The following is a 27,246-nucleotide window of genomic DNA, read 5'->3' on the forward strand; positions in this document are numbered from 1 at the left end:
TCGAAGAAAGTTACAGCCACACGTTCCTACGTAGTGTTGGCCAGCATTCCGCAACAATGTTTTCCTCCCAAAGGTTTCCTGGAACATTTCTCTCCTCTTCGGCAGCGGTCTCGTCCTAGCTGAGGGGCTGAGCAAACCCTAGAAATTTTTTCGAAGGTACGAAGCCCCAAATTTCTCTAATTTGTATATGTTCCTGCAAAATTTTCTGTAAATCCGAGTTCAATTTCCAAAATTTGTATCTATCTTTAATGAATCTGATACATTTCTTAATTGATCACTTTCGCAACATCAGAATTCGCTTTCTAATGTGTATATCTATCTCCGTAAAATCTGATTGATAAAGTAGTTTCTTGCCATCTTCGACTTTTGTTGAATTGGGTTGTGAAAATGATTGACTTCTTGATCACATTATCAGAATTCGCCTTTGTATGTATCTTTGTAAAATGTAGTTAAAAATTTCGTTTTTAGCCATCTTTGATTTTTCTTGGATTGGGTGGTGAAAATTGTTGACTTTTTCTAGATCGTTTATAGCCGGTTGAGACATGTTTCGTGGATTCATGCAAATAAATATATCCGAGACTTTCAATTTTCGCCTAAATATATGAGATTGTACAAACACTGAATTGTAGCCTCATTATTGTAATTTTTTTTTCTTTTAAAGACAATGTAGAGTCTTGGTATGAGAAATTAGGTCGAAATTCGTGACGAATAGTATGTGGGTCATTGGTTCTTTGGTTTAGTGTTCTGGAAGAGTATAGCCATTTTGAGTTCTAAATCGTAAGTTATTGATTAAGTGAACTTGAAGAATTGACCGAGCTAGTGCAAATGCCATTTTGGATTGGTGCTTGAAGAGATGTAGGACCAACATTTTTCTGAAATGTGTAATAAATGTTGGAAGTATAAATATCCGTAGTGATAGACATGACTTGTTAAGGTATTTAATGTATGAACCTGGCACACAACCTTGTTTGCTAAGACAGTTGAAGTGTATTCTCACCAAATGGGAGGTCATGAGTTCAATCCCATAGTGATATGGTTTCCTTGAAGCTGGAGGAGTAGAAGTCTGAAAGGTATGTATAATAGTATAATATGGTCTCTAATAGTCACCGCCCATACCACTTTGTCTATTGAAGCTTTAGGTTGTGGGGTTTGGTTGTGAAGTCGATCATGGATTTGAAGTGAGTTGGAGAGGGATTGGGTTTAGGCAAAGGGAATGTTTTTGTCGAAGTAAGTTGTTGGTGGGCCAAGGTTTTTTGTTTGGGGGGGGGGGGGGATCATTCTAGAGGACGATAGCTAGGTTTTTGTATGGTTGGGATGAGAGGGAATTGAAGTTATGGGGATGTGAATAAGAAGGGAGCTGAGATTTAGGGTTTTGTGTTTGATGACACTGTGTGAATATTGAATTTGAATGGAAAGAATAAAAGAGGCTTGTTAAAAAATTTCTAGACAAACTCCAAGCCTTAGATCTTTATTCGTCCTCCTCCTAAAGCTTAACTCAAAGCCCTTTCTTCTCTTTTCGTTTTTCTTCCCTAGAATATGTCTTGGCTGGTACTCTATTCATTACATTGCCTTGAGTGTCACTCAACTTTTGAATGTACACTCTATTCTAGTGGTCCAAAGTTGTCCAAAAAGCTTTTGTCATGGTTGACTTTGAAAGAAGCAAGCTGATGGTCGGTGAATCCCATAGACATGAAAAAAATGGTTTTTCGTGGATGCCTTTGATCACAATCTAATCTCTAGAGAGATGTTATCTGTACAAAATATGAAATTTTATATATATGGGAAGCGTTTGGAGGCCCTAAAGAGAGCCAAGCATTGTGCCAAACATTTTTCAAAATAGGGGTTAGAAGTTTCAGAACCATAGAGATCATCCTCACCAAAAATCAGCTCATTTCGAAACTTCTAACTCTAGTTTACAAGTTGAAGAATCGTGGACTGTCTGATTTTGTAAACCACTTTTGATGGGGTTAGAAGATTTGGAATGGGCTGATTTTTGGTGAGGATGATCTTCTCATCATAGAGATCATCCTCACAAAAAATCAGCCCATTCTGAAACTTCTAACTCATACATTGAAAAACTGTTTGGCACAATGTTTGGCTCTCTTTAGGGCGAACGCTACCCGTATGTATATTTATTTATTTATTCATTTGCCAATCATATTTCCTCATTTTCGTGCTAAAGCTTATGGTTGTTTTCACTTGTTTTGAATTTCAGTAAATATAAAAAAAACATATCCAAATTAATTTCTAGGCACATACATAAAATTAGTCACTTGATATCTCGTGGTATATGACCATGCATTTGTGCAAAAGGAACACTTGTTCTGCCATATGAAAGTCTAAATTTTGATAATAACCTTACTCCAATGGCTTAGGGGGTTGGCAGTGCCCTACCATACTCTATTCTTGGGTGGTAAGCAATGTTATCGAGGCCCAACTTTGGAAAACATGGGTGCCAATAGATGTTTTGAAAGTTTGGATACGATGATACTAGCCATTTAAAAAGATAAAAATAAAAATTGAATGACTACAATCCAAAGAATATTTTTAGAAATCATGCTTACGGGAGCACCTTTTACTCCTGTAAAAATCGAAAAAACATAATAGTAGAAGACAAAATGATAAGATATGTAAATTGTTAGATATAGTAGAAAATCAAAACAATTTAGAGCAAGTAGAATTGAAGAAATGGAGGAGGAAAAGAAGATTAGGGGGAGAGAGCCAAACATAGTCAAGGTGCTAGGGCTTGACCTCTCCTCCTATATATTTAAAAACAACCAATAAAAAGTATGTGGAGCCCACATACATAACATACGGTGGGCCCCATTACATAAACAACCCACCACAAAAGCCCTAGGGGATGTTGCACAAAACAAAAACAACCTTAGGGTTAAATCAGGGGATTGGAAGCAGATGGTTGAGTGGCAGATGCGGAAGACGTATGAACAGATGCATTGTGGGCACAGTCAGGATGCCTCCATTTGTCCCAATAATAATTCATGGTTTTCCTTGTCTTACTACAATAGTTTCATTTCCATTTGGACCTATCATTACCATAATAAAAAATAGTACCACGATGACCCCCATGGGTTCCACCATGGCCACCATGACCACTACGGCCACCATCTCGAGTACCGCCGCCTCCACTACGAGGAGTCCAACGAGTACCATCACTAGTGACTAAAGCAGATGACTCCTTAAGAGAAGGAGCTGAGTGCTTAAGCAAGGCCCTTTGAATGCAAGAATATGCATTTACTGTAGTAGGAAGTTGTTCAACAGTCAAAATCTGATTCTTGAAGACATTGGACTCTGAGTTAAGACTGGACAACAACAATGGAAATTGAAACTCTTCCTGTTGTCGTCGCTGAACTTCCAAATCAGTGCTTAGAGATTGATAGAGTAATAATTCTTCCCACATGCTTTTCAGATTGCTGTAATGTTCATTTAGGGGTTTATGACCCTGTTTGGTGGTAAACATGCGTTCAAACAACTCAAACACCCTAGTCACATTACTCTTTTTAGAGTACATCTCTACAAGAGAGCTCTAGATCTTCTTTGCAATATCAAGGAATTGGATATTGAATGCCACAGATGGTTTCATGCTTAGCCAAAGCCATGTCGTAACTAATGAATATTCATTCCACCAATCTTTATAGTTCTTTGAATCCTTAGGAGGAGGATTTCCACAAGGTACTTCGCTTTCTCCTTGGCTTGTAGGAACACATTTATAGCATGGGACTAAGAATGGTAATTATTTATGTTCAACTTTACCGAAGTAATTTGCTTGACTAAATTTTCGCTTGAAGAACTTCGTTCATCCATTAGAGCAATCATGAAGATGAGCAAACACACAACGAGGGAAGGAACAACCAGTGTAAAAGACACCTAAGAGGGGAGCCAAGGGTAGGAGGTGAAAAAAAAACTCTCCACCAATCTAGGTAAATCAAAAACCTAGTTTTGACCAAAAGAAATTGACCTAGATTAAACCTTCTAAAAAGTTTGAAAACAACACCATGCAGCCCCAAAACTCAGTTACAACCAACCACAAGCACACAACCACACCCTAGATACACGTCTAGGGTTTGTCTTGCACTACCATAACGAATCAAAGTTCTTTTCACCACAAAACTGCATTAATAATGTAGAAATAAGGTTTTAAAATAAAATAAAAAAATTGGGAGAGAAGAAACTTTCGCTTTGATACCAAGTGTATGCCGAGATTGAGAATGGTCAGTGTGTCATCAACTCGTGGGACGACTTTAAGTGTGAACTCAAGAACCAGTTCCTTCCCGAGAATGTGGAGTTCATCGCCAGAAGAAAGTTGAGGCAACTCCACCAAACTGGCATGATGCATGATTATGTTAAGTTGTTAAACGGTTTTCGGTGCTAATGCTTGACATTCAAGACAATCTAAAAAGGGCAAACTATTTTACTTCCTCAAAGGGTTAAATCCTTGGGTGCAAATAGAGCTCCAAGGCAACCAAAATAGTCTAAAGCAAGTAAAAGAGGAGAAATAGAGGAGAGGAAGATCAATGAGAGAGCCGAACACAGTCAAAGTACTAGGGTTCGGTCTCTCCTCCTATAAGGTGGGCCCCATTACATAAGCGGCCCCATTACATAAGCAGCCCCACCACGAAATCCCTAGGGGCTGTCGCACAAGCACGAACAACCCTAGGGTTATTTGAACATAGTAGACTTTTGACAGATATGAACATTTATTAATGAAGCAAAATTACAAAGAAGTTTTAAAAAGATAATTGGAAAACCTACTTGATGAATTTATGAAAAGTTAAACCATGTATATCAATGCCTAACTTAATTATTCGATATCGTTAAGATATTTTTTGAATACCCCTGCATTATTTATAAGCAGTGTTTTTAAGTTCCCTAGGCATTTTGGTTTCTTGGGGTGTGGCTTAAGTAGCTTTTATTAATTTAAAAAAAATTCCTAAAAAGTATAAAGTAATAAAAAAGAAAAAGAAAAACAAGTAATTAACCATTAAGCATCAAATAAACATTAACAATAAACGTGTAGGGAAGTAACAATGTATCATCTCTCTTAACATCAAACAGCAAATAAACAACTAGTTTAGGTCTAGGAATGAAGTTTTAGACCCTAAGTATAAACTAAAGAAGAAATAAAACAACTAAAAATTATCTTCGTCATCTTCACTAGTAGGGTCCTCCATAGAGTCATCATGATATTAGATTCCTCTATCAGTTTTTGGATCTGTCTCTATTTCTTCGTACTCCTCTTCATTTATCAAATGCAATGGGTTGGTTTCGTTGCCTTTGCCCTTTTTGGCATCTAAACAAATTCAAAATAACAACAATTACTGTAAAATAGAGTTGAAAAAACTTTGAAATTGTGTTTAAGTATGACAATATAATTTAAGAACAAATGAACAACATAGAAGCCTAAACTAATTAACTGCTCTCATATGTTGTATAACGCTGATTTATTGGTCTTTTTCTTTTCTTATTATAAGTGGTTGTCGTGGCCTGGGATGTTGAAATTGAAGAGGGTGCCATTGCAATGTCTTCATCTTCGCCCTCGGCTTCCTCACCCTCATACTTATCGACCCCATGATCCCCATACTCATGACCATGGTCTAAAAGCCACTCATCACGCGACTCGATTTGCTCCACCAACAATGGGTCTTCATCTGTTTTCTCTCTCAATTTCAATTGTCTTTACTTCAACCTCCTATTGTACACGACATATACTAAGGAGTTGAGCCTAGATTGCTTCAATTGATTTCTTTTCTTAGTGTGCATCTATTGAGGGGGAAAATACATAAGTAACATAATTAAAGTAACTCAATAAATATTTAATGAATCAATAGTAATTATTTTTATAATTAATTAATTACGTGATTAAATGCAGTCTAGTTTCTTTCACATCCTGAAGATATGCATGTAAGGCTCAACATTATCACGGCAAATCTTGTTAATGTCGGTGTTGCATCTCCATAAGCAATCCACCAATTTGCTATCACATTAACTAGAGACAAGTATGATAAATTATTGAAATGTTAAAAACTTAACATATAGATTAACAAAAAAATAATTAGAAGTCAAAAACTCTTCTAAAATCTTACTAGATATTGCTTAATTGAGACCAAATAAGCTTTTCCTAGGTGTGAAGTTATCAATCTGCAAGTAAGCCTCCTCTCTTTATTGGATCTGCAATCAACTTCTCTATACAACTATACAATCTAAATTTGACTTCATGGTGGGTAGAAAAGTTGGGCTCATAATGGTATTGGCCTATTGGGGTTTCAAAAAATACATAACAACATGAAGATGTCGAGGCAATTAAAAGTCCCACCTCCAATCAACTATCTCCCATATTGTTTTGTACTTGTCTTCATTCCCACCCAAATTCTTTGCAATTTCTTCTTTTGCATCATCCATAGACCCATATATAAATCCATTGCTGACTCTCTCTTAAAATCCAGCTTTCTCAAAATACTTACTAAGGGTTTCATGGTCTTTATTGCAAAAAAATATATATATATATATATTAGACAAAATTTTGTGTTTTTCAAAAATAATTCTTTCACTTGTTTTCCTTCTTTTTCTTTGCTTAAGAGCTAGTTACCCATTTTTCTGATGCAAATATGGGTTCAAGAGGTTGTTTACATTGCATTGTACTTAGCAATGTTAAGTAGGCAGTGACAAATCGAGTCACTGTAGGTCGAATAATCTCTTTTTTTGTGTAGCTTCTCATTAAAGCTAGCACTCATTCATGGTCATAAATAAAATTAGTTACCGTGCATTCTTTAATGCAAGGGCATGTCTAGGTAGCTCACCAATTTCTTCAAGTATCAAATATATGCAATGAACTACACACAGAGTCCAATATAATTGTTTTCTCTTTTCCATCGACATTGCCCTGGCCTCCCTTCATGTTAGATGCATTATTTGTCACAATTTGTACAACTAAATCTTCCCCAACCTCATCAACCACTACATCTAACAATTGGAAAATCAAATTAGTGTCTTTAATTGCATTAGATTCATTGAGAGATCTCGAAAACACATTCCTTTCTGGATTATTAATGAGGGAGTTAGTCAATTGTCTTCCACGTATGTGCTTTCAATTGTCCGTCTTGATAGTAACCTCGATTGTGTCCGAGTCTTCTTGTATTCATCCATCATCTTTTTTACAATTTTCACCTCTTCTTTCAACATCCATATATAACATGTGAAGTTGGTGGCTTCAAACTGCTCTCATAACTACCAATACCAACTGAGTGTACCATGTTAACAAAAGATGGATGACTACATAGATTGAAAGAAATTGCATTTTCAAAAAAAAAAAAAAAAAAAAAACCTCCAAATGTTCAAATATACTTGGTTTTTCAATTCTTTTTTATTTGTAACTGGAGGAGCATTTTGCTGGACGTGGGGCAATGAATTTCCACCATCTTTGCCAACGTTAATGACATACCTATCCATAGGTCCCCTTATCCCCTTGAAGAAGCAACTCCAAATTGCGAATAATCCTCCCCCCACTTCTACTTCCAATACCAGGTGTGGAGCCAACACCTTCTCTAAGGTCACCAAAATATGCCTCTTCATTGGCCCAAATATGCCTTTGGTTCATCATCTTCTTTTCTTGCCCCTTCAACAAATAGTTTTTCATCTCCTTCTTAACATCTTTGAGTACACGTGGGTATAGAGCAACATATTTTCTACTACCCGCAAGTTGACCTTCCAACCTCTTGACCCCTCCCGTTTCAGTTTTAGAATAATAAAGACATTTTACATAGAAATAACTTCTCCTTGAACCCAAATTTGGTCCATCAACTTCAACCCCATCCAAGCAGGGTCTTTTCTATTACCCCCACCTTTATTCACTTCTTTACCACTTCCTTGAGGCATTTCTATCAACCCCCATTATAATTAGGACCAATAAAACAAAAAAGAAAAGAATAAAACACAAAAGCAAAAGAGAAATATGATATTTTGAAAAAAGAAGCAAAATCTTAAAGAAAATACACATAAAACCACATACCTCAAAAAACTAGTACATCTTTCATTTGTTGTTTCTATTTGACCCACAATTTTTGCAAGAAAGAAGAGGCGATGGAATCAAATCAGACGAGTATTGGAAGTTCTATGAAGAAATCTTTGTGTAGGGAGAAAATATTGTTTGAAAGAGGGATTTTGAGATTTCTCTTGAAAACTTATGTTTCTTAAACTAATAACAATTTTATTTATTTGGGTTTGGTAAATAAAACATTTTTTTTATAAGTTAAAATTTATTTAAAAAAGGGGATGAGATGGCCCTGGATTACAAACTTATCAAACGGAATGGAATGCCCCTTGGGAGGGGTATTTAAGTAAAACAAAACAAAAAAATGCAAAAAAATGACCCACAGTTTTGGTTTTGCCTCAGGAATTGAGGCTTATGCCTCACATAGCCTCAAGGTGTAGGCCTTGAGGTGTACACCTCATACAGTTGAGGCTTAAGCCTCAAGGCATGGAGCCTACGCCTTGAGGCTTAAGCCTTTTTCAACACTATTTATAAGTTGTTTCACTTTACACATTCTTTTCTGAAAAGATACTCCAGTTTACAAAGTTGAAATCATATACGTTTTGATGACATCATATGATGTTATGTTGTACATTCATAGTAGTGTCTTGCCATGTTGAGGAGTGGCCAAGTGCTGGTAGGTGGTAAGTACTTAGTGTCCGTAAGACAAAACTTTCAAAGTAGAAATGCAAAGGTAATACTGTAGGTAAGAAGTCAATGATGCTAGAATCAATATCAAAAATATAAATTTTGGTTGTTTTTCAACATACTTGACCAAATACTGATTAAAAAAAATGGAAGACCAAGTATAGGTGAAGGGTCGCCACTATACGTAAATGAGTGATGTTCTTTGACATGGGTCAAGATCATAACCTTGGTCACTGAATAACTGGTTAGGAAGTGGAAACCTGTACCCCAACTATGATGAAATATAATTTTTTTTTGTAAATTCTATTTTCCAAATTTCTTAAAGTTGTTTCTCTCCGCATAAGTAACTACATGCAGTCATTTGCACAGTTTGATTAGTTGTTTTTTGTTTCTTGTGCCTCCTTTTGGTGGCCTCCGTTTTTTCGTTATTAGTAAATGCTTTTGACCTATAAAACAAAGTAAATGCATGCAGTCTCACCTTTGGATCCCAGATTAATCTTAATCCTTTATAATAATTCCCTTTTCCTATAAGAATAACCAAAACCTCTTCTTTCTTAGTCCATGGGCAGGTAAGATGATAATGATGTTAGGATTGATATAAAGAATATAGATTCAGGTGGGTTTTCAACATAGATGACCAGGTATCATTGATGGTTCTCCACTATATCTAAACTAGTGTTAGTTTTTGATACATATCAAAGTTGCAACCTTGATAGCTGATGATGGGTTGGAAATTTGAAACATTGACCTCAACTTATGATGGACAAAATCTTTATGAAAATTGGTTTAACTTTCCACATAAGAGGCTTAAATACATGAAACTTAATCTTGGGTATTGGATGCCTTGAAGAAATCCTAATCTTAACATCATCGTCCATTCTGAATACTGTTTGGATGGAGGCATTTAGGGTGGCTTAAGAAATCTTGTTCTCCATTCCATGCTATCCAAGGACATGTTTTCTCTTACTTGAAGTGTGCTCATATCTACCTTCCCTATCTCAATCCAAATTCTTTTGGGTCTTCCTCTTATTCTTTTGACCTTCAACTTGAATATTTTTTTATTTGGGTCTATTATCGACTTTTGTTGAACCATGTCAAACCATCTCAGTCAACTTTCTCTAATTTTTTCGCCTACTGAAGCTATTCCTACATTATTTCAAATGCCTTCATTTTTATTTTATTTTTCTTAGTCTTCTCACTCAACATCCTCATATTTGCGACAACCAGTATATTAACATGATGCTTCTTGATCGTTGAACATTCAGCTCCATAAAGCATACTGTTCTTATTGTGGTCTTTTAAAAAAATTCTTTTTGATTTGATTGGTATGCGTCAATCAAATCTCACTCTAGAAGCACACCTCCACTTTAACCACCCGATTATGATCCTATGGCTAACATCTTCCTTAATCTCTTGATTCTAATATATGATAAATCCAAGATGATGAAAGTAGTCTTTGGGATATTTCTAGACCATCAATTTTTACTAGGCATTCTTCTTCTTGGGTGTCAATACTAAATTTACACTCCACATACGCGATCTTGATTCTACATAATCTAAATCACTTGGATTCCAACCTCCCTCTCCACAGTTCTAGTCTTAACATGTTTTTTTTTTATAATGTCAAAGTGGCCCCATACATGTAGAAATCCCAAAATGACTCCCCAATTTTTTATTTTTTTTGATAGGCAAGTGTATTTGTTGTTAGTTATTAGTTGGTGAAGGTGGGTCTTGAACCCAATTTGTGGTATCAACATTTATTGACTTCACCAACTTATCAAGGTGGCACCTTCCCCTAACAATTACTATAATAATCCCTTCTTCTTGCAAAAATGACCAAAGCATACACTTTCTTTAAACGTTGGCCATTTAGATCCACATCATTTTTTGGTCTCCAACAAGTTTTCTAAATCTCTATAGTTCAAGCTAGAGTTGCATCAAACATCTTCCAATATGGTGGCGCTCTAGCAAGAAAAAAGGTATTCTACCATTATCATCATCTCTTCTTTCTTTTTGGTCTTTCTCTCGCTCTTTTAGGACCTTCAACTTAAATATTTCTTCTAATTAGGGTTATGATTGACTTCATTGAATATGCCCAAACCATCCCCGCCGACTTTCTCTTAGTTTATTGTTTAATTAGAGCTACTCCATTTTTTTGAATGAGTTCATTTCTAATTTCTTCCTAATCGTTCCACTCATCCTTCTCGACAACCACATCTCTGCTATGCTCGATTTTTTAACATGATACTTCTTGACCCCAAAGAGCACAACTGGTCTACTGTCATCTTATCAAATTTTCTTTTTGATTTGATCATACAATTGTCACATGACACTCTTGAAGTGCACCTCCACTTTAACCATCTATATATGATTCAGTAGGCTTATTTATAATAGACCCGAGATATGAAAGTGGTCACTTTGGTGTATTTCTAGACCGTCAAGTTTTACTGAATATTCTTTCTCCTAGGTGTCAACACTAAACTTACACTATACATATTCTAAAGGTGAATGTTACCTTGGTTCTACTTATTCTAAAGCTCTCAGACTCTCTCCATAATTCTAGTTTTATGTTGACTCCCTCTCTAGTTTCATCAGCTATACTACATCAACAAATAACATTCACCAAGGTACCTGCTCTTGGATATGGGCAGTTACTTCATCCATAGCTGGAGCAAATAAACTTGAACCAATAGACAAAGATGAGGAGGTCAAGAGATCTTTCTACAAACAAAAGGGTAAAAGAGAATAGGACAAAACCCAACCACCTGAAACAAACTTACAACCGATTCCCATATAAGATAAAATCTTTGATAAAAGTTCTTTGAACTCCTCAGAGAGCTTACACCAATAAAATAAAAGACCTGAAAATGGAGAATATAACATCTTGAAGGAAGTGCTTCACTCCCTCACAGGCCCAACAATACCTTTCCTTCCAAATACCCCAATACACTTGCAAATGGGACAAGGTCCTTTGATTATAACTTAGGTCCATGTTCTTCCAACCATGAAAGAGAGAAGAGATAAAGCTTGGAAAATACCAACTAAACAAGTAGATACTATGGGACGAAACCGTGAGTGAAATCACAATAAATGCAGAGATGATTTGTAGTTTCACCTAGCTTTGCAAAGGAAACAAAAAAATTGATCAAAATGATGCCCAACCAATTCTTCTAATCTATTAAATACAATTTGCTCGTTTTCAATTTCATCTATCTTCTTTTGGAGTTCCTTATGTTACTTTCTCATTGATTGAACTGTTAAATAATCGTAAAGATTCTAAGACTTGTTCTTTTCAGGTTTCCAGGCAAGCAAAACAACTTGAACCATGGCTACAGATGAAGATGCTGTTGTCAATGTGACTATGGCTGCTGAAAATATTAACAATGGTGATCCAAATGCAGAATCCGATGGTAGTTGCTTAAATGAAATGGGTTCGTCTAATGGAGAGGGGATGAGGGAAGTAGGAAGTGCTGGAGAAATCCTAACCAGAGTAGAACTCGATTTAGCATATTTGTCCGAGAAGCTGTTAAACTTGGACATACTTGTGATGCATGTCGCAGCCAGAGAAAGTGATTATGAAAATTTGGCAGTAGAGAACGAAGATATCTCTGCTGACTCTGTTGAAAAGGGGTTGGAATTTGATTTCTTGTCTGGAATTTTGGAATCAGAAGTAACGGAGCTGGAGAAGATCATGGCTTCTCTCCGACCAGAGATTTTGGATGTCCGTCAGAAGATATCTTCATGCGAACACTTGACAGAATATTTTATCGAAATGGAGGAGAAATTGCACGACTCTGAAGAATCTTTGAAGCAGTCACAAGATCAGGTAGCGGAGATAAGGATGCAATCTATGAAGTTTCAGAGGACCTTACTAGCTTTTGCTGGGCAAGAAAATTGTAAGTTATAAAGCTTCTCTTTGAGTTTATTGTATTTCTGGGGGAAGGTATTTAAAGAATTTAAGGGGACCTTTTTTGAGGATTTTGTTGTAAGGTGGGAGAATATCTGTATTTTGGAGGCGGACTACGGGGTGGTTTTTTCTTCTTCTTTTTCTCTCTTTTGATAAATTTCTTGTACTCTTAGAGCAACTCCAGTGGGACCCTCCATAATCACTAGGTGTTTCATTATAGAGAGCCATTTTAGATATTCAAGGGCCATACACTCCAACGGTGCTATCTAAAATGGCTTTCCATAAACCTAGAGCCAATGGTCATCTTTATTTACCTCCCAAAGGTAGAGATAGAGAGAATCTCACTCATCTTTTGCCTATCAAAAAAGTTTCTCTCCAAAATATTGAGAAATAGAGCCAGATGCAGAGTGCATTGGAGTCCCTTCAAAGCCCTCTAGCTCTGCAAAATTGCAGTTGGGAGGGGATGCCCAAGTCCTAGTGCGTTGGAGTTGCTCTTAGGGGTCACCTCTATCCCGTTTTTTCACATCAATAAAACTTAAACTTATCAAAAAAAAAAAAACTAGTGATAAATAGGGAAAGTTTTAATATTCTGATTTACCTCTCTGATGCATATTTGATGACAGGGAATAGCAGCAAGGATGCAGACGTTTCAGAAAATGGTCAATTTTCATACACGAATGCAAAGTTCAAAATGCATACAGTCGAACAACAAAGACATATTCTAAGAATGCTGGAGAAATCTTTGGCTAGAGAGCTAGATTTGGAAAAGAAGCTATCAGATTCAAGACTCTATGAGGAAGAACTGAAACAGAAGTTAGACTCCTCGGAACAAGAAGTTTTCTGCATGGACGAAGCAGCAGAGGATGTTTGGGCGAGATTGTTTGCGGCAGAAAATGCTGCTGAAGTATTGCTTGGAGCTTCAAAAGAACTAATGGGGCGTCTCCAGATTGCTCAGTTCAATCTGAATGGTTCGATTCAACGAGAAGGATTGATGAAATCTAAGCTTCAAGACACCATGGAACATATGAAAACAAGAGAAAGTGCCTTACAAGGGCTTGAAACTAGCAGGTCAGAACTGGACAATTTCCTTCTAGTGCAGATAGACACTTTAAAAGCCAAACTGAAGGAAGCCGAAGATAAATGTATTCTTTCTACTTCTGAGGCCTTCACCTTAAGAGAAAAGGTAAATTCACTTGAGGAGCAGCTGATCGAATCTGAGGCTCAGCTGCAAAACGCAAAAGACTTCATGGAAGAAAGTCAGGAGAAGAATAATATGTTAACTTCTGAACTCGTTGACATGAAAAACGTAATCTTGGATCTAAAAGAAAATACTTTAAAAGCAGAAAGTAGGGCAGAGAGTGCAGAATCCAAGTGTTCTTCTTTAACAGTTGCTAACGTGGAGCTCAGTGAGGAGTTGGGTTTTCTTAAAGGTAGTGTTGATAGCAAAGAGAAGGTGAATTTGCTCGAGAAACAATTGAGGGAATCAGATATTCAGTTACAACATGCGAAGGCGTCTTCTGAGGCAAGTCAGGAGCAGCAGAACATGTTGTATTCTGCAATTGAAGACATGGAAAATTTAATTGAGGATCTGAAGTTGAAAGTATCTAAAGCTGAAAGTAGAGCTGAGAGTGCCGAAGTGAAGTGTGCTTTGATATCTGAAACTAATTTGGAACTTAATGAAGAATTGAGCTTTTTGAGGGGTAGAATGGAATGTTTAGAGACATCTTTGCATCAAGCCGATGATGCAAAAATGGCAACTGCAAAGGAAATCAGTACTAGGACTAAAATAATTACAGATTTGATGCTGCAACTAGCATTGGAACGAGAGCGACTGCAGAAGCAGGTCATAACCCTTCAATTACTTTTAAAATTCCACATGAGTTCTCCATTTTCATGAATTTCCGTGCCTTTTTTTCCTATTAACATTCCACAATAAAAATTGAAGATAAATGCAAAAGCCTTAAAATTTCTAATTAATCAGCTAAATAGTTAAGCTAAGCATTGAAGTTTTGTCTTGCATTCTCGGTGAAAATCTCACATAGTTTCAACATTCTCATTTACTCTTCTCCCCCCCCCCCCCCCCCCCCCCCCCACACACACACACACACATTTCTGATCAACAGAAGGTTAAAATGATAAATAAAATAAAATAAAAAATAAAAAGATCCTTTGGGTGTTCTTGTGTTGTTTTGCCTACAACTTCAACAGCCATCGCTTTATTAGACTTGTCATTCTGCTGCCTTGAATAATTCATTAGCTCTGCTCATGGTATGTATTTCAATATATGGTCAAAGCAGAACAAACAGACTGGAGATAGACCATAGGGACCTTTGAGTTTTGAGTGTTCTTTAAAATTCCTTGAAATATACTTGTGTTAACCTGTTTAACAAAGACATGTGTGTCAATGACATGAAGTGTGCTGATGAGTGGAAGTACCATGATGTAGGACATCTACAATTTTAGTTAGAGAGTCTTAAGTAGTTTCTTATTCTAGTAGGATTTATTTCTATTTTCTAGTAGGATTTCTATTTTCTAATTCTAGTAAGATTTCTATATCATAGTTACTTTCGAAAATTTCTATTTTATCTAGTTTCTAATTTGTTTTTAGGTTTCTATTTTTTTTTTCTAAATTCTTTTTAGGCAATAATTAGAAGTGCTTTTAGGTGTCAAAATTGAGTTCTAATAGGATTAGAAAGTTAATAATATGTTATAGATGGATTAGAAGGTTACTTTTTAGTATTTTAGAAAATTTCTAAGTTGTAATGATGAAGTTATCTATATAAGGAGCTTCAAGAACAAAATTCAATCAATTCCAAACAGATCAATTCAATTATCTTTTTTCTCTTAATTACTTTTTAGCTTTATTTTCTTTCAAGCTATTGCTTGTTTACCTATTGGATCTATTGATTCACATGCTTCCGCTACGTAATACCATCACTTAAACTTCTGACCTGTTAGTTAAAGTGTTACAAGAAAGCAACTTAGTGATGATAAATGTGTCAAGACACTAAACCCCACAAACATAATACCTTAACATGTTTATACAATTTCCATATGTTGGAAAACACTTTTCTTTGTATCCTATTGTTCATGTTAGGACACATTTATAAAGCAAGTAATAATGTACTATATGTAAATTGTTAAGAAGTTAGAGGGATCTTCTTATTAGGCGGGATCGAGTCAACGGTCTGATCTAGTGAGATGTCTATAAAATGAGTTGACTGAAAATCTCCCATCTGAGCTTCAAGTCCGAACCCCTCCCATCGAATCATTAAAGAATTCGATTAGAGCCACATTTGATTCTTTCCAGAAGGGAGGCCGTGTATTATATTTCAATCATTCAAATTCCTCATTCCAAGAAAAAATATCGTGCTCTGTATAGTTACATTGACTTATCATAACCCCTTTGCAGTTAGTGATCACATAAATGAAAGAATCTGAGCTTAATGTCAATTCACCACTCCAATAGCTTCCCAAAACCGAATAGAAGATCCCATCCCCAGGATGTAATGAATCTTATTATTGAATAAGCCTCGAAGATTGGAAATTCCTCTCTAAACTCCATGACCATAGCACTTATCAGAAATAAAATAGAATAAATAAAAACAGATAAACATAAAAATAGAACTTCACAACCATTAGGAGTCCTTCAGGCACTAGAGAATCAACCATTATTGCTAGATTCAAACTTACTATGAATGGCAATGCTCCTCACTTTCTTTTTCCTCGTCATGGCTCCAAATTCATTTCCCCGCAAGGCCATGTTCATGTCCTTAGAGTTCCTAATGCCAAAGTCATCTGCTTTTCAAAGAGACACTCCTTTCCATTGTACAAGATGAAACTTGCGACTATTCTCCATATCATCCAACAAAAAGCCTTTGAGGTCTGATCGATTTATCACTCTGCGTAATCATGGCATAGGAATAGGAAATCGAGAAAGATAATAAATGGGTAAACTGGAGAGGATACTCTTTAATCAGACTAAGTTAACTTTCTTTTAGATAGATATAATTTTATTAATCCATCAAAAGAAGGTAGGTTGACAAGAGCTCCCAATGGAATATCAAGAACATTACAGCTGAATTCCTTGACCCTTTTTTTTCTCATTAAATATTCTCCCTGGGTCTTTCATGAACTAATTTATCTTCTTCCTACTAAAATATGGATTATCTACTAAAATATGAAGTGTCTTCATGTGCAGATATCTTCATTGACAAAAGAGAACAAAGTTTTGGTGGAGAAGTTATGGAAAACAAAAAAAGATGCCACTGTAGATGTGGACTTCAATAACAATGAAAGTGACAAAGAACTATTTCCTAAGGATGATTGTGCTACTACTACCGGTACAAAAGCACCTGAAGAAGAAGTAATTGTGTCTTCTGCCACCATTTTCCAGGTAGGTGCATTTTTTTCGATGTCATAGGTGCTTCCTTATATTGATTGGTGACTTAGAGATTGAAAATAATGACATGATTGTCTACTTTTTTTATGACCAAAATTTTCTGAATATGTTTGATTAAGATAGGGGTCTCATGCTTTGGCAGTCTCCCTGGTGCCCTAAGCAATCGATCTGATACAAAATACCCTATGATGATATAGACGTCAAGACATACTGGATGTAATGACCAATGAATGATGGCAACTACTCAAGCACACAAGTATAACATTTGATAACTAATTACCCCAGGAGTGGTGCTAAAATAAAACAAATATATATTTTAAAAACATGGAATGACTAGTTCAAAATATATTGGTCTTATGGCAATGTGTTGTTTGTTTGATTCAAAGTGGTGAATTTTTAAGGATTTTGTTGGCAATTGTTCTTTTCATGGGCATAGCTTGGTGACATGATCTTTCTTGGCATTTGCAATTGTTTTGTGCTATGCATTTTTGTGTGAAATGTTTTCTTGATCAGCTAATGCTTGCTTAGTGCTCAGAGCCATGGAGAAGCGTGCCGCTTCAGCTTTTTAAGCACTTTGAAAGATTTGATTGTAGCCAAGTTGCTTTGATTTTTGACATCTAAGGTTTAGAGCAACCAACTTTCAGTAGTTTGAAAATGAGGCAATGTAAATTTAATATAAAGTTTTGTATATGGGGTGAGCACCAAATGTGTTAATGATAACATGTTTGATACAAGGGAACCTAGGTAGAGACTTTTCCAAATGATACATGTCCTCTTAATGTTGTTGTAAGCTAAAGGGTAGGTGGTTACCCTAGTTTGATACTTATTCATCTATAGTTCATTGGAGTTCAACAGAAACATACACAAGAGACCCAAACATAACAATCTTTCAGTCACAATCATGGCCACCAAGTCGAAATGCATTTTAAACGAGACTTCTGTTAAAAAACAATGGAGTTTTTTGTGACTATGGTCACACTAGCTCAGAGAGATTTTCCTTACTGTGCTAATGAGTGATAAAGATATTTACATTAACAAAAATTATTTCCAGAACGTATTTTTTCCATTAGCAGATGGTTATGAACATAATAAAAATTCCCAGGTGACCCTAGTAGACACACACCCCTTAACAACTAGTCTATTGACTGTACCTGGAGGAAATTAGCTAAATATAAAAATATGATCCATTTTTCAAATGAATGCTTTAATATCTCATCCCTTGGTGGTTCTAGGACAGGGAGTCTTCACCAAGGCTCGTCAAATCCTTGATGGTGCGCTCATCACAACTCAACACTAGACAAAGAACTAATATTCCTGCAATCATAGTCACTGAGTCGGAACATGGGTTTAAAATGTAAGAGGGGAAACTTTGGAAGAAAGGGAAAAAACAATAAAATAAAAAAATATTTATTAGAAGTTATTAAAAGGTTATTTATATGTGGGTTGGGATATATAGACTCATGAAAGTGAACTCATATGTATAGACACCCCAATTTGCAAGAACCCCTATCGAAAAAGGCCCATAAAAAGTGTTTTACGATCAAAAGGGCCCAATGCTTGAAAATGTCACCTTTCGTTCTAATAAAATGACCCAAGACCTTTTTTTGGTCTATGGGCTCACAAACAAAACACTTTTAGTTTCTCATTACACCGACTTCTAAGCCTGTCATTCCTAAATCACTTTTAAACCATAATCCTTCTCTTAAATCCTACATAAGCCTAATCTAAATCCTATTGTCAATCCTTAGCCAATTCTAATCCCTTAACTATTTTCAAATCAAATCCAATCAAATCTTTAATCAAATTTTAGTTTAACTTTAAGTATAATCTTAATTCTAAACATTGGTTAAAGCTATCTCCTACCCCACACCACCCAATCAAGGTCCATTGACAAAGGTTAAGGTCGAATGTCACATCAACAACTCATTCTCACAAAATGGGCATGTGTTACCACCACATTCACCCTCTCAAATCTATTATATTAAATCTCATCATCAAAAGCTACACACACCACTCCCTCACTAGCCCATGTCATAACATAACTTCGTGATTTTCTCAAAAAATCTATCACAAGCAACCTCCATACCCCTTCTTCTTAATCAACTCACCTAACCCTCACCTCTATACTCATTTCCTATATGTCATCACCACACTCAATCTCCCAAAATCAAATCACCTTACCTTTTACGTTAATCATTCTCTCAACTAAATGATCACACCTCATATCGTAACTACCACTCAACTCAAGGTATGGGTTGTCATACCAACTCATTTGGATCTTATCCATGATTATGGGTTAAATGAGACTCATTTACCCCTTCCTAACCTCAAATTCTAAGTATTTTATGCCCAAATTTCATGTCTTTCTCCCCTACCTTCTATCTTGACCCCAAAAGTTATCCTAAACTTCTAAATAAAAAAAAACCCCATTCAAAAATTCATGCTTGAACCTCTTCTTTCAAGCCTCAATTTCTATCTCTCTCATTCTCAAAATCTCTCTACAACCCCCTCACTTCCCAATCTCAAATCCCTACACTAATCATTCTCTCTCTATCTCAAGTTTACACTTTTACTCTTCTAACTCTTAGTCTAAAACATTTACACCATCAATCTTTCAATCCCATAAAAATTTAAGATAAAAAAAGCCTTCATTTAAGATTAAAAAAACATCAAGAAGAAAAGAACTAGGTAGGGTTAAGGACAAGTGTGCAATTATTTCCCTCTTCTTCTTCTATCTTTCCCCTTTCTTCTTTAATTTTTCTTTGAAGAGCCCTTAGGATGTAATGAATACCCTCTCCTATTCCTGGTAGATTGGACTTTGATTGGGTCGTAAGTGTAGGGGTTGAAGCCATTTTAATTCACATACTGTTTTGCGCCCACCACTAAAATTGTTTTGAGGTTAAAAGTAATTGGCCCTCCTCATTCTATGAGAGTAGGCCCATAACCATCAAGGCCTACACTTTTCAAGGTAAGACATGAGTAGGGTTCATCTCTCTCAATGAGGTTACCCTTATGATCTAAGCTAACATTAAATCCTCTTACATTTAAGGGTACAAAACCATCGTTTTTTTGAATTTTCTTTTCTTATCAATTTTCCTAAAAATGACCATGTCTCAAGGTTACCACCTAAGGTGGAGAAAGTAGGGTGCCTAACACCTTCCTTACTTTCTAAACAGATCCCTCACCTAAATCTTAGGTAGACCTATGCCATATGTTATGAGAGTCATTACAATACAAATCGAATTTCTAAAAATCAATTTCCGGGTTACCATTCACACCCATTTCCTAAAAAAGTATGGTGGCGAATCCAATTCACGTAGTGTCAATATTTTGAACTTGACAATCACATAGCTACAATTGGCGACTCCACTCGGACAAATCACTTGACATGGGTCAAAAAGATTCATTCATCCCATTAACCACTTTTACCCTCCACTAACCTCAAATCCCAACCAAAATCTTCCAAAATCCCATGTCATTATCTTCTACCTTCTATTTTTGACCATCCTACCTCTAAAAGTCCTCTATAAAAACCCATATCTCTACCAAAAATCCATGCTTGAACTTCCTTTTTCTAGCCTCAAAATCTCTTTTTCTCACTCTATCTAAAACTCTCTCCCTTTCCCTTGTCTCTCTCCACCTCTCCAAGTCTAAAACCATCACTTTCTCTCGATCAGAATCCCTACACTAAAAATTCCTTCAACTCTTAACTTAAATCCGTCAATCTCGAAGACTCAGCAGGAAACTTTCTTTTGAAGATTAAAAAGAAAAGATCAAAAAGGGAAGAAAGGCAAGAGGAAGGTAGGATTAAAGACAAGTGTAATTATTCCCTCCTCCCTCTTCTACCTTTCCCCTTTCCTCTTTAATTTTGGTTTAGAACACCCTGGTAGATTGGGCTTCGGCTCGGTTGAAAGGGTCGGGGTTGAAGTCCTTTTCAAAAAGAAAACTTTGATTTATTTACTCTTACATACATTTGCACCCACCACAAAAATTGGTTTTCAAGGCTAAAGGTATCGGGCCTTTTTTTACATAAAATGGGCCCATAACCATAATAACCTATGTTTTTCCAAAATTTGTGACTTAGGCAAGACATGGATAAGGATCCCTTTTTCGATAAGGATCCCTTTTTCAATAAGGAGGCCCCCATCAACATCCCTTGCAAGAAAGGATACAAATCATATTTTTCTCTTTTATTTTATTTTCTAAAAATGGCTATATTTTAAGGTAACCACCCAAGGTGGAGAGAGTGAGGTGTTTAACATCGTCCTCGCAATCTAATTGGACTCTTTATCTAGATCTAGGTATATTGATGTCATATTCGTACGAAAGTCACTACAATACAAAAATCAAATTTCTAAATATCAATTTTCAAGTGGCCATTCACACCCATTTCCTAAAAAAGAATGGTGGTGACTCCAATCCACATAGTGTCGATATTTCGAATGCGAAAATTGCTTAGTTACAGTGGAGTCACCAGTAGTAGCTGCGATTTTCGAGTTCGAGATATCAACACTACGAGGATTGGAGTTGCCACCATTCTTTTTAGGAAATGGATGTGAATGGTCACCAAAAAATTGATTTTTAAAATTTTGATTTTGTATTGTAGTGACTCTCGTAAGGATATGGCATTGGTGTACCTAAGATCTAGGTAAGGGGTCCGTTTAGAAAGTAAGAGAGGTGTTAGGCACCCTACTTTTTCCACCTTAGATGGTAACCTTGAGATATGTTCATTTTTAGGAAAATTGAAAAGAAAAGAAAATCCGAGAAAAAAACGGTTTTGTACCTTTAGACGTAAGGGGATTTAATGTTGGCTTAGATCATGAGGGTTACTTCATTGAAAGAGATAAACCTTACTCATGCCTTGCCTTAAGAACACATTTTTGAAAAGTGCAGGCCTTGATGGTTATGGACCCACTCTTATACAATGAGGAGGGCCCAATTACCTTTAGCTTCATAATGATTTTAGTGGTGGATGCACAAAGTGTGTGATTTAAAATAATATATATATTTTTTTTAAATGGCTTCAACCACTATACTTCGACTGAACCGAAGTTCAATTTACCGGGAGTAGGGGAGGGTGTTCATTATATCTTAAAGGTTTTTCTAAGAAAAATTAAAGAAGAAAAGGGAAAGATAGAAGAGGGAGGGGGAAATAATTGCATACTTGTTCTTCTCTTCTTGATGTCTTTTTAATATTAAATGAAAGTTTTTTTTTATTTTGAATTTTTATGGGATTGAAAGATTGATAGTGTGAATGCTTTAGATTGAGAGTTAGAAGGGTAAAAGTGTAGAGATTTGAGACAGAGAGAAAGAAGGATTAGTGTAAGGATTTGAGATTGGGAGTTGTAGAGAGATTGTGAGAATGAGGAAGATAGATTTTGAGGCTTGGAAGAAGTTCAAACATGAGTTTTTCATTGGGAGAAAAGTTTTTTTTTATAGAGGTTTAAGATAGTTTTTGGGGTCAAAAGGGTCAAAGATATGGGAGAAAGACATTGGATTTTGACTTAGAATGCTTGAAATTTGAGAATAGAGAGAGGTAAATGTGGTTAAAGGGGAAATGGATCTCATTTAACCCATACTCATGGATAAAATCTAAATGAATTGGTTTGACAACCCATACCCTAAGTTGAGTGGTGGTTCAGTTAAGAGGTGTGGTTGAGAGAATGATTAATGTAAGAGGTTAGGTGGTTTGATTTTGAGAGATTGGGTGTGGTGATAACATGTGGCAAATGAGTATGGAGGTGTGGATTAGGTGAGTTGATTAAGGAGAAGGAGTATGGAAGTTACTTGTGATAGGTTTTTTGAGAAAATCATGAGGTTATGTTATGACATAGGGTATGGTGGGAGAGTGGTGTGTGTAATTTTTGATGATGATGTTTGGTAGGATAGATTTGAGAGGGTGAATGTGGTGGTGACACATGCCCTTTTTGTGAGAATGAGCCTTTGATGTGGTATTGGATCTTGACCTTGGTCAATGGACTTCGATTGGGTGGTGTGGTGTTGAGGATAGTTTTGACAAATGTTTAGAATTGGGATTGAGTTAAAAGTTAGGTTAGAATTTGGTTAAAGATTTGATTGACTATGATTTAGGTTGAAAAATGGCTAAGGGATTCAAATTAGCTAAGGATTGGGGTTAGGTTTATATAGGATTTGAAAGTGGGGTTATGGTTTAAAAGTGTTTTAGGAATGATGGACTTAGAAACTAAAAGTGAGTTGTTTGTGAGCCCATGAACCAAATAAAGGCCCTGGGTCATTTTATTAGAGCAAAATGTGGTATTTTTAAACATTGGGCCCTTTTGATCGTAAAACATTTTTTTGGGGCTTTTCAAGAGGGCCCCATCCAAATTGGGGTGTGTACAATATGTTCACACAATCCCAACTGTGTAAATACTAAATCCAACTGTCAGGACTTATCTTTGAGATTCGTGCTAAATTTAAGGATACTTTTTTTATCCTCACCCTTCGATTTTACATGTACACGGTCAAGATTGTGAGTGAACGTATGAGTTCCCTTTTCATGTGTCTACTGATCCCAACCATATATATAATACATTAGACATTTATTCTATGTTTTCACTATAGTTTTGAGAAAAAATACATCTACGTCTGACAGTAGGTTTCCACACATTTTTTCAGAAAAAAAAAATTCCACATAATTATACATGTTATGATGCTAAGAAAAGTCTAGTTATCAACATATCTTTTGAGTAAATAACAATATTAAAAAAATTAAAAACCATAACAGGAATACATTGTCATCAAATCCTACATTAAACAACCCTTATGAACCAAATTACGAACAGCCATGAGGCCACGAAAATTAACCAGACCTTTAAAAAAAATTTTAAAAATAATTTCTATGAGTGTTTAGAACATTAAAAAGAAAAGAAAAAATGTTTTTTTTCTTATCTTGTTTTAACGGGACTTTTAAAAAAAATGTTGTTTTTTTGTTATTACGTCAATTGGGCCTTTTTGAGGTATTTATTGGATCCCATGGAATTTGGGCCGAAGTGATTTAATTGGATCATGAAGCGCATATCATCACTTTTTTTTCTTCTCAATTGGAACTCTTGCAAGATACTTTTAGAGTTTTAGAGGACTCAGACAAAGTGACCCATTACCCCTTTTTTCTGTTTTCTCGATCATCAAGACTTTCAAAAGGCTCATGTCTAGGCGGTCTGTTTGGGTTTGAGGTTAAGAGAGGTGGTCCTATGGTTTCTCATCAGCAATTTGTGGATGAAACATTAGTCTTCTTTGATTCTTCGATTGAGAAAGGAAGGTTTTTGGTGGTCTTCTATACTGGTATATGAACTCATCTACTTTAAAATTAATGTGTAAAAGCAAAAAAATTGGACTTGGGCAAGTTAGTAATCTTGAGAGAATAATGGAATGTTTGGGTATCAAGTGGTTCAATTTCAGACATCTTATCTAGGGCTTCACCCCGGGGTTGCATGTAGGAGTTTTAGCTTTTGGGATTCTGTTCTTGAGAGAGTTGAAACTAGGTGGCTATCCTAGAGAGCTTGACATCTTCTAGAGGGGACTCTGACCAAAAGCAGTCTTTCCAGTATTCCTATTTACTTTTGTCTCTTCTCCATGCTGATGTATGTCGAGATGTGGTTAGATAAATTATTTAAAGAATTTTTGTGGAATGGTAAGGATGATAATTGCAAGTTACACTTGGTGAAGTGGAAACTTGTTCTTAATCCTAAGGAAGGTGGTGTTGGGTTCCAGAAGTTAAAAGCATCCGAATATTTCCCTCTTGCAGAAATGGTTTTTGAGGTTTGGAGGAGAGCAAACAGTTCATGTAGAACAGTGTTCTTGGAAATATATGGGGTGCGCCCCAACGATTGGGAGAGTGGAGGGGTCAGAACCATGTAGCATGTAAAAAAGGCATTAAAATTCTTCTAGAATATCAAAAGCAGTCAACTTTCAAGATTGGAGGGGATAAAGTTCACTTTTGGGAGGATCGTGGTTAGTGAAAATTCCCTTCAAATGCAGTATCCTACCCTATACTCAATGTCTTCTAAAAAGGAGTATGCCGGTGCACAATTTTATGGTTCAAATTGGAGAAAAAAGGTCTAGGGATTTAGAAGGAACTTTAATGATTTCCAGATTCAAGTTATTGACCTTACTAATCAAATCTATCTCATTTTTGTTCCTCCTTCAGAGGAGGGTTGGAGAGAATGGGCTTGCAATTGAGATGCTTGCTTTTCAGTTATGTCTTTTTGCAATTCCATACTCCTTATCTCTTCACCAGACTTTCCAGTTATTACTATTTGAGGGCTTGTGTTTCCTTCCAAAGAATCATATTCTTTGGGGTTACTGCCTTGAGTAAGATCCCAGCTTCTGATAGAATTGTTGCTAGGGGTACACCACTCATGTTAATTTTTAGTGTTCGTTCATGAAATTTGGGTGCACGTTTTATCCCTATTCCGTACTTCTTGGTACTTCCCTAGATCCGTCCCATTCCATTTCGAAAATTGGCAGACTCTAGCCTTTTCTTTTAAAAGGAATTCTTTGGAGCTAGGTGCCATTTGCCACATGTTGTGGCATTTGGAAGGAAATAAACATTAGAGTATTTGAGGGGAAAGAACGCCTGAGATCATCACAAGTATAGCAGGTTATATATTTTATGAGTAGGATTATTATTTAAAGATCTTTTGCGTAGATGGGAAGAGATTTGTAATTATTTGGGGGTGGTTTTGTGACCTCATAATAAATCTTTCCTTATCAAAGTAGCTCATCATTAGTGAATTTCACTCACTCAATCAAGACAATGGTTATCAAAATATATATATATATATATTATATATATATATATATTATATATATATATATACATATATGAAGACAAACACATGCATTTTTTATTTTTATTTTGATAGGTAAAAATTTTATTGAATAAAAAATCGGCGGTAGAGATAACCAGCCAAAATACAAAGGCGGAAAATTACAACATTAATGTGAACATAAAGCCTCCCATTTAAAGACAAACTCCTCAAAAAACACCCCCTTAAAATCCTGATCTAGTTTACTCCAATAGAAAAGCAACCCTAAATTCTCCAGAACTAGAACATGAAAAAGAACTATCCACTCCATTTAAAGTGCACACATGCATGTTTGGAATTTTCAATTGCCGATAATGCAGCACCCACTTGTGCGAGACAACATATTTGAACGTCAGTTACGACTTCGGTATAGTTATGTTATAATCTTGCCTAAGATCCATTCTTAATTTAAGGATACAAATCAGCATATCATTGTTCACAATTTTGTGACATTTGTCACTATCGATGAAATTATCAGTCATAATCTTATCCCTAACTAGTTGGATTGGCTACACAAATCTTGCTATATGTTTTATATCATTCCATAACATGACTTATATTAGAGGTTGACATCGACTTGCAATGTGAAGTTCAAGAACAAAATGCCTGAACCCAAGCAAAATGATATCTGCATTTCAAAGATAACTCATCCTTCAAGTCTAATCCTCAAGCAATATGTTTATCACTCATTAGCTGTCTTGTCTAATGATATTGACCTTTAGTTTTTGGGAGTTAGTGATGTTTGTAGAAAGGGACAATTAATTGAGGAACCAGGGAGACATTCTTTGGCTGTGGTCTCCACAAGGAAATTTACCAAATCTGGATTGTTTTCTGGGAAAAGCTCAAGTCATAAAATTTCTTCAAACATGACAAAAATTTACTCCAACTGTAGAAAAGACAACTTTTTCGTGCATTTTTGTTTCATTTATCTTTGAGTTGTGTTGAAAATCTCACAGTTTTCATGAATTAAACATTATTTGCTCCAATTGTGTTTTGTGTTCAGATGAACAAGTCAGCAAAAGATGCACCTGTGTGTGAGATTGAAGTGGAACCTAGCATTTATGTGGAAGATGCTGCTGCTGTTGGGGAATCCAACCTTGAGACGGGGTCAATAGATGCAGGACAGCCGAATTCAAAGTATTTTGTCCTTGCAATTCTCATCTTATTGATTTCGGTGTTAGCCGTTTATCTGTTTCAACAAGAAAGGTGTCCATTTTGATGTTTTGGGAAAGATTTTCTCATCATCTGACATCAGGGTTTCTTTGCATTTCACATAGACCCAGTTATGTGAGTTACAATGTCTATAAATACCACTATTACAAATAATATTTTCCCCTCTGGTTTCCTTTTCCCTTTAAATTCTACACATAAAAATTAACTCCTTGGGTTCCTGCCCTTAACATTTCATTCAAGTGCT

At 35.9% G+C, this 27,246-nt stretch overlaps 1 protein-coding gene across 1 annotated transcript; it reads left to right on the top strand.

Annotated features, from left to right (window-relative positions):
• On the top strand, positions 1–27,180 carry LOC147405869 (WPP domain-interacting tail-anchored protein 1-like). The gene is made up of 5 exons (XM_086433748.1): positions 1–156; positions 11,989–12,588; positions 13,223–14,442; positions 16,801–16,995; positions 26,833–27,180. Exons 2-5 carry the CDS (start codon positions 12,018–12,020, stop codon positions 27,046–27,048), a joined length of 2,202 nt encoding a protein of 733 aa, XP_086289874.1. The 5' UTR covers positions 1–156; positions 11,989–12,017; the 3' UTR covers positions 27,049–27,180.
• Positions 27,181–27,246: the final 66 nt, after the last annotated feature.

The sequence above is a fragment of the Akebia trifoliata genome, chromosome 3 (assembly GCF_017979445.1).
Source record: "Akebia trifoliata isolate Shusen 1 chromosome 3, ASM1797944v1, whole genome shotgun sequence".
Classification (NCBI taxonomy): domain Eukaryota; kingdom Viridiplantae; phylum Streptophyta; class Magnoliopsida; order Ranunculales; family Lardizabalaceae; genus Akebia; species Akebia trifoliata.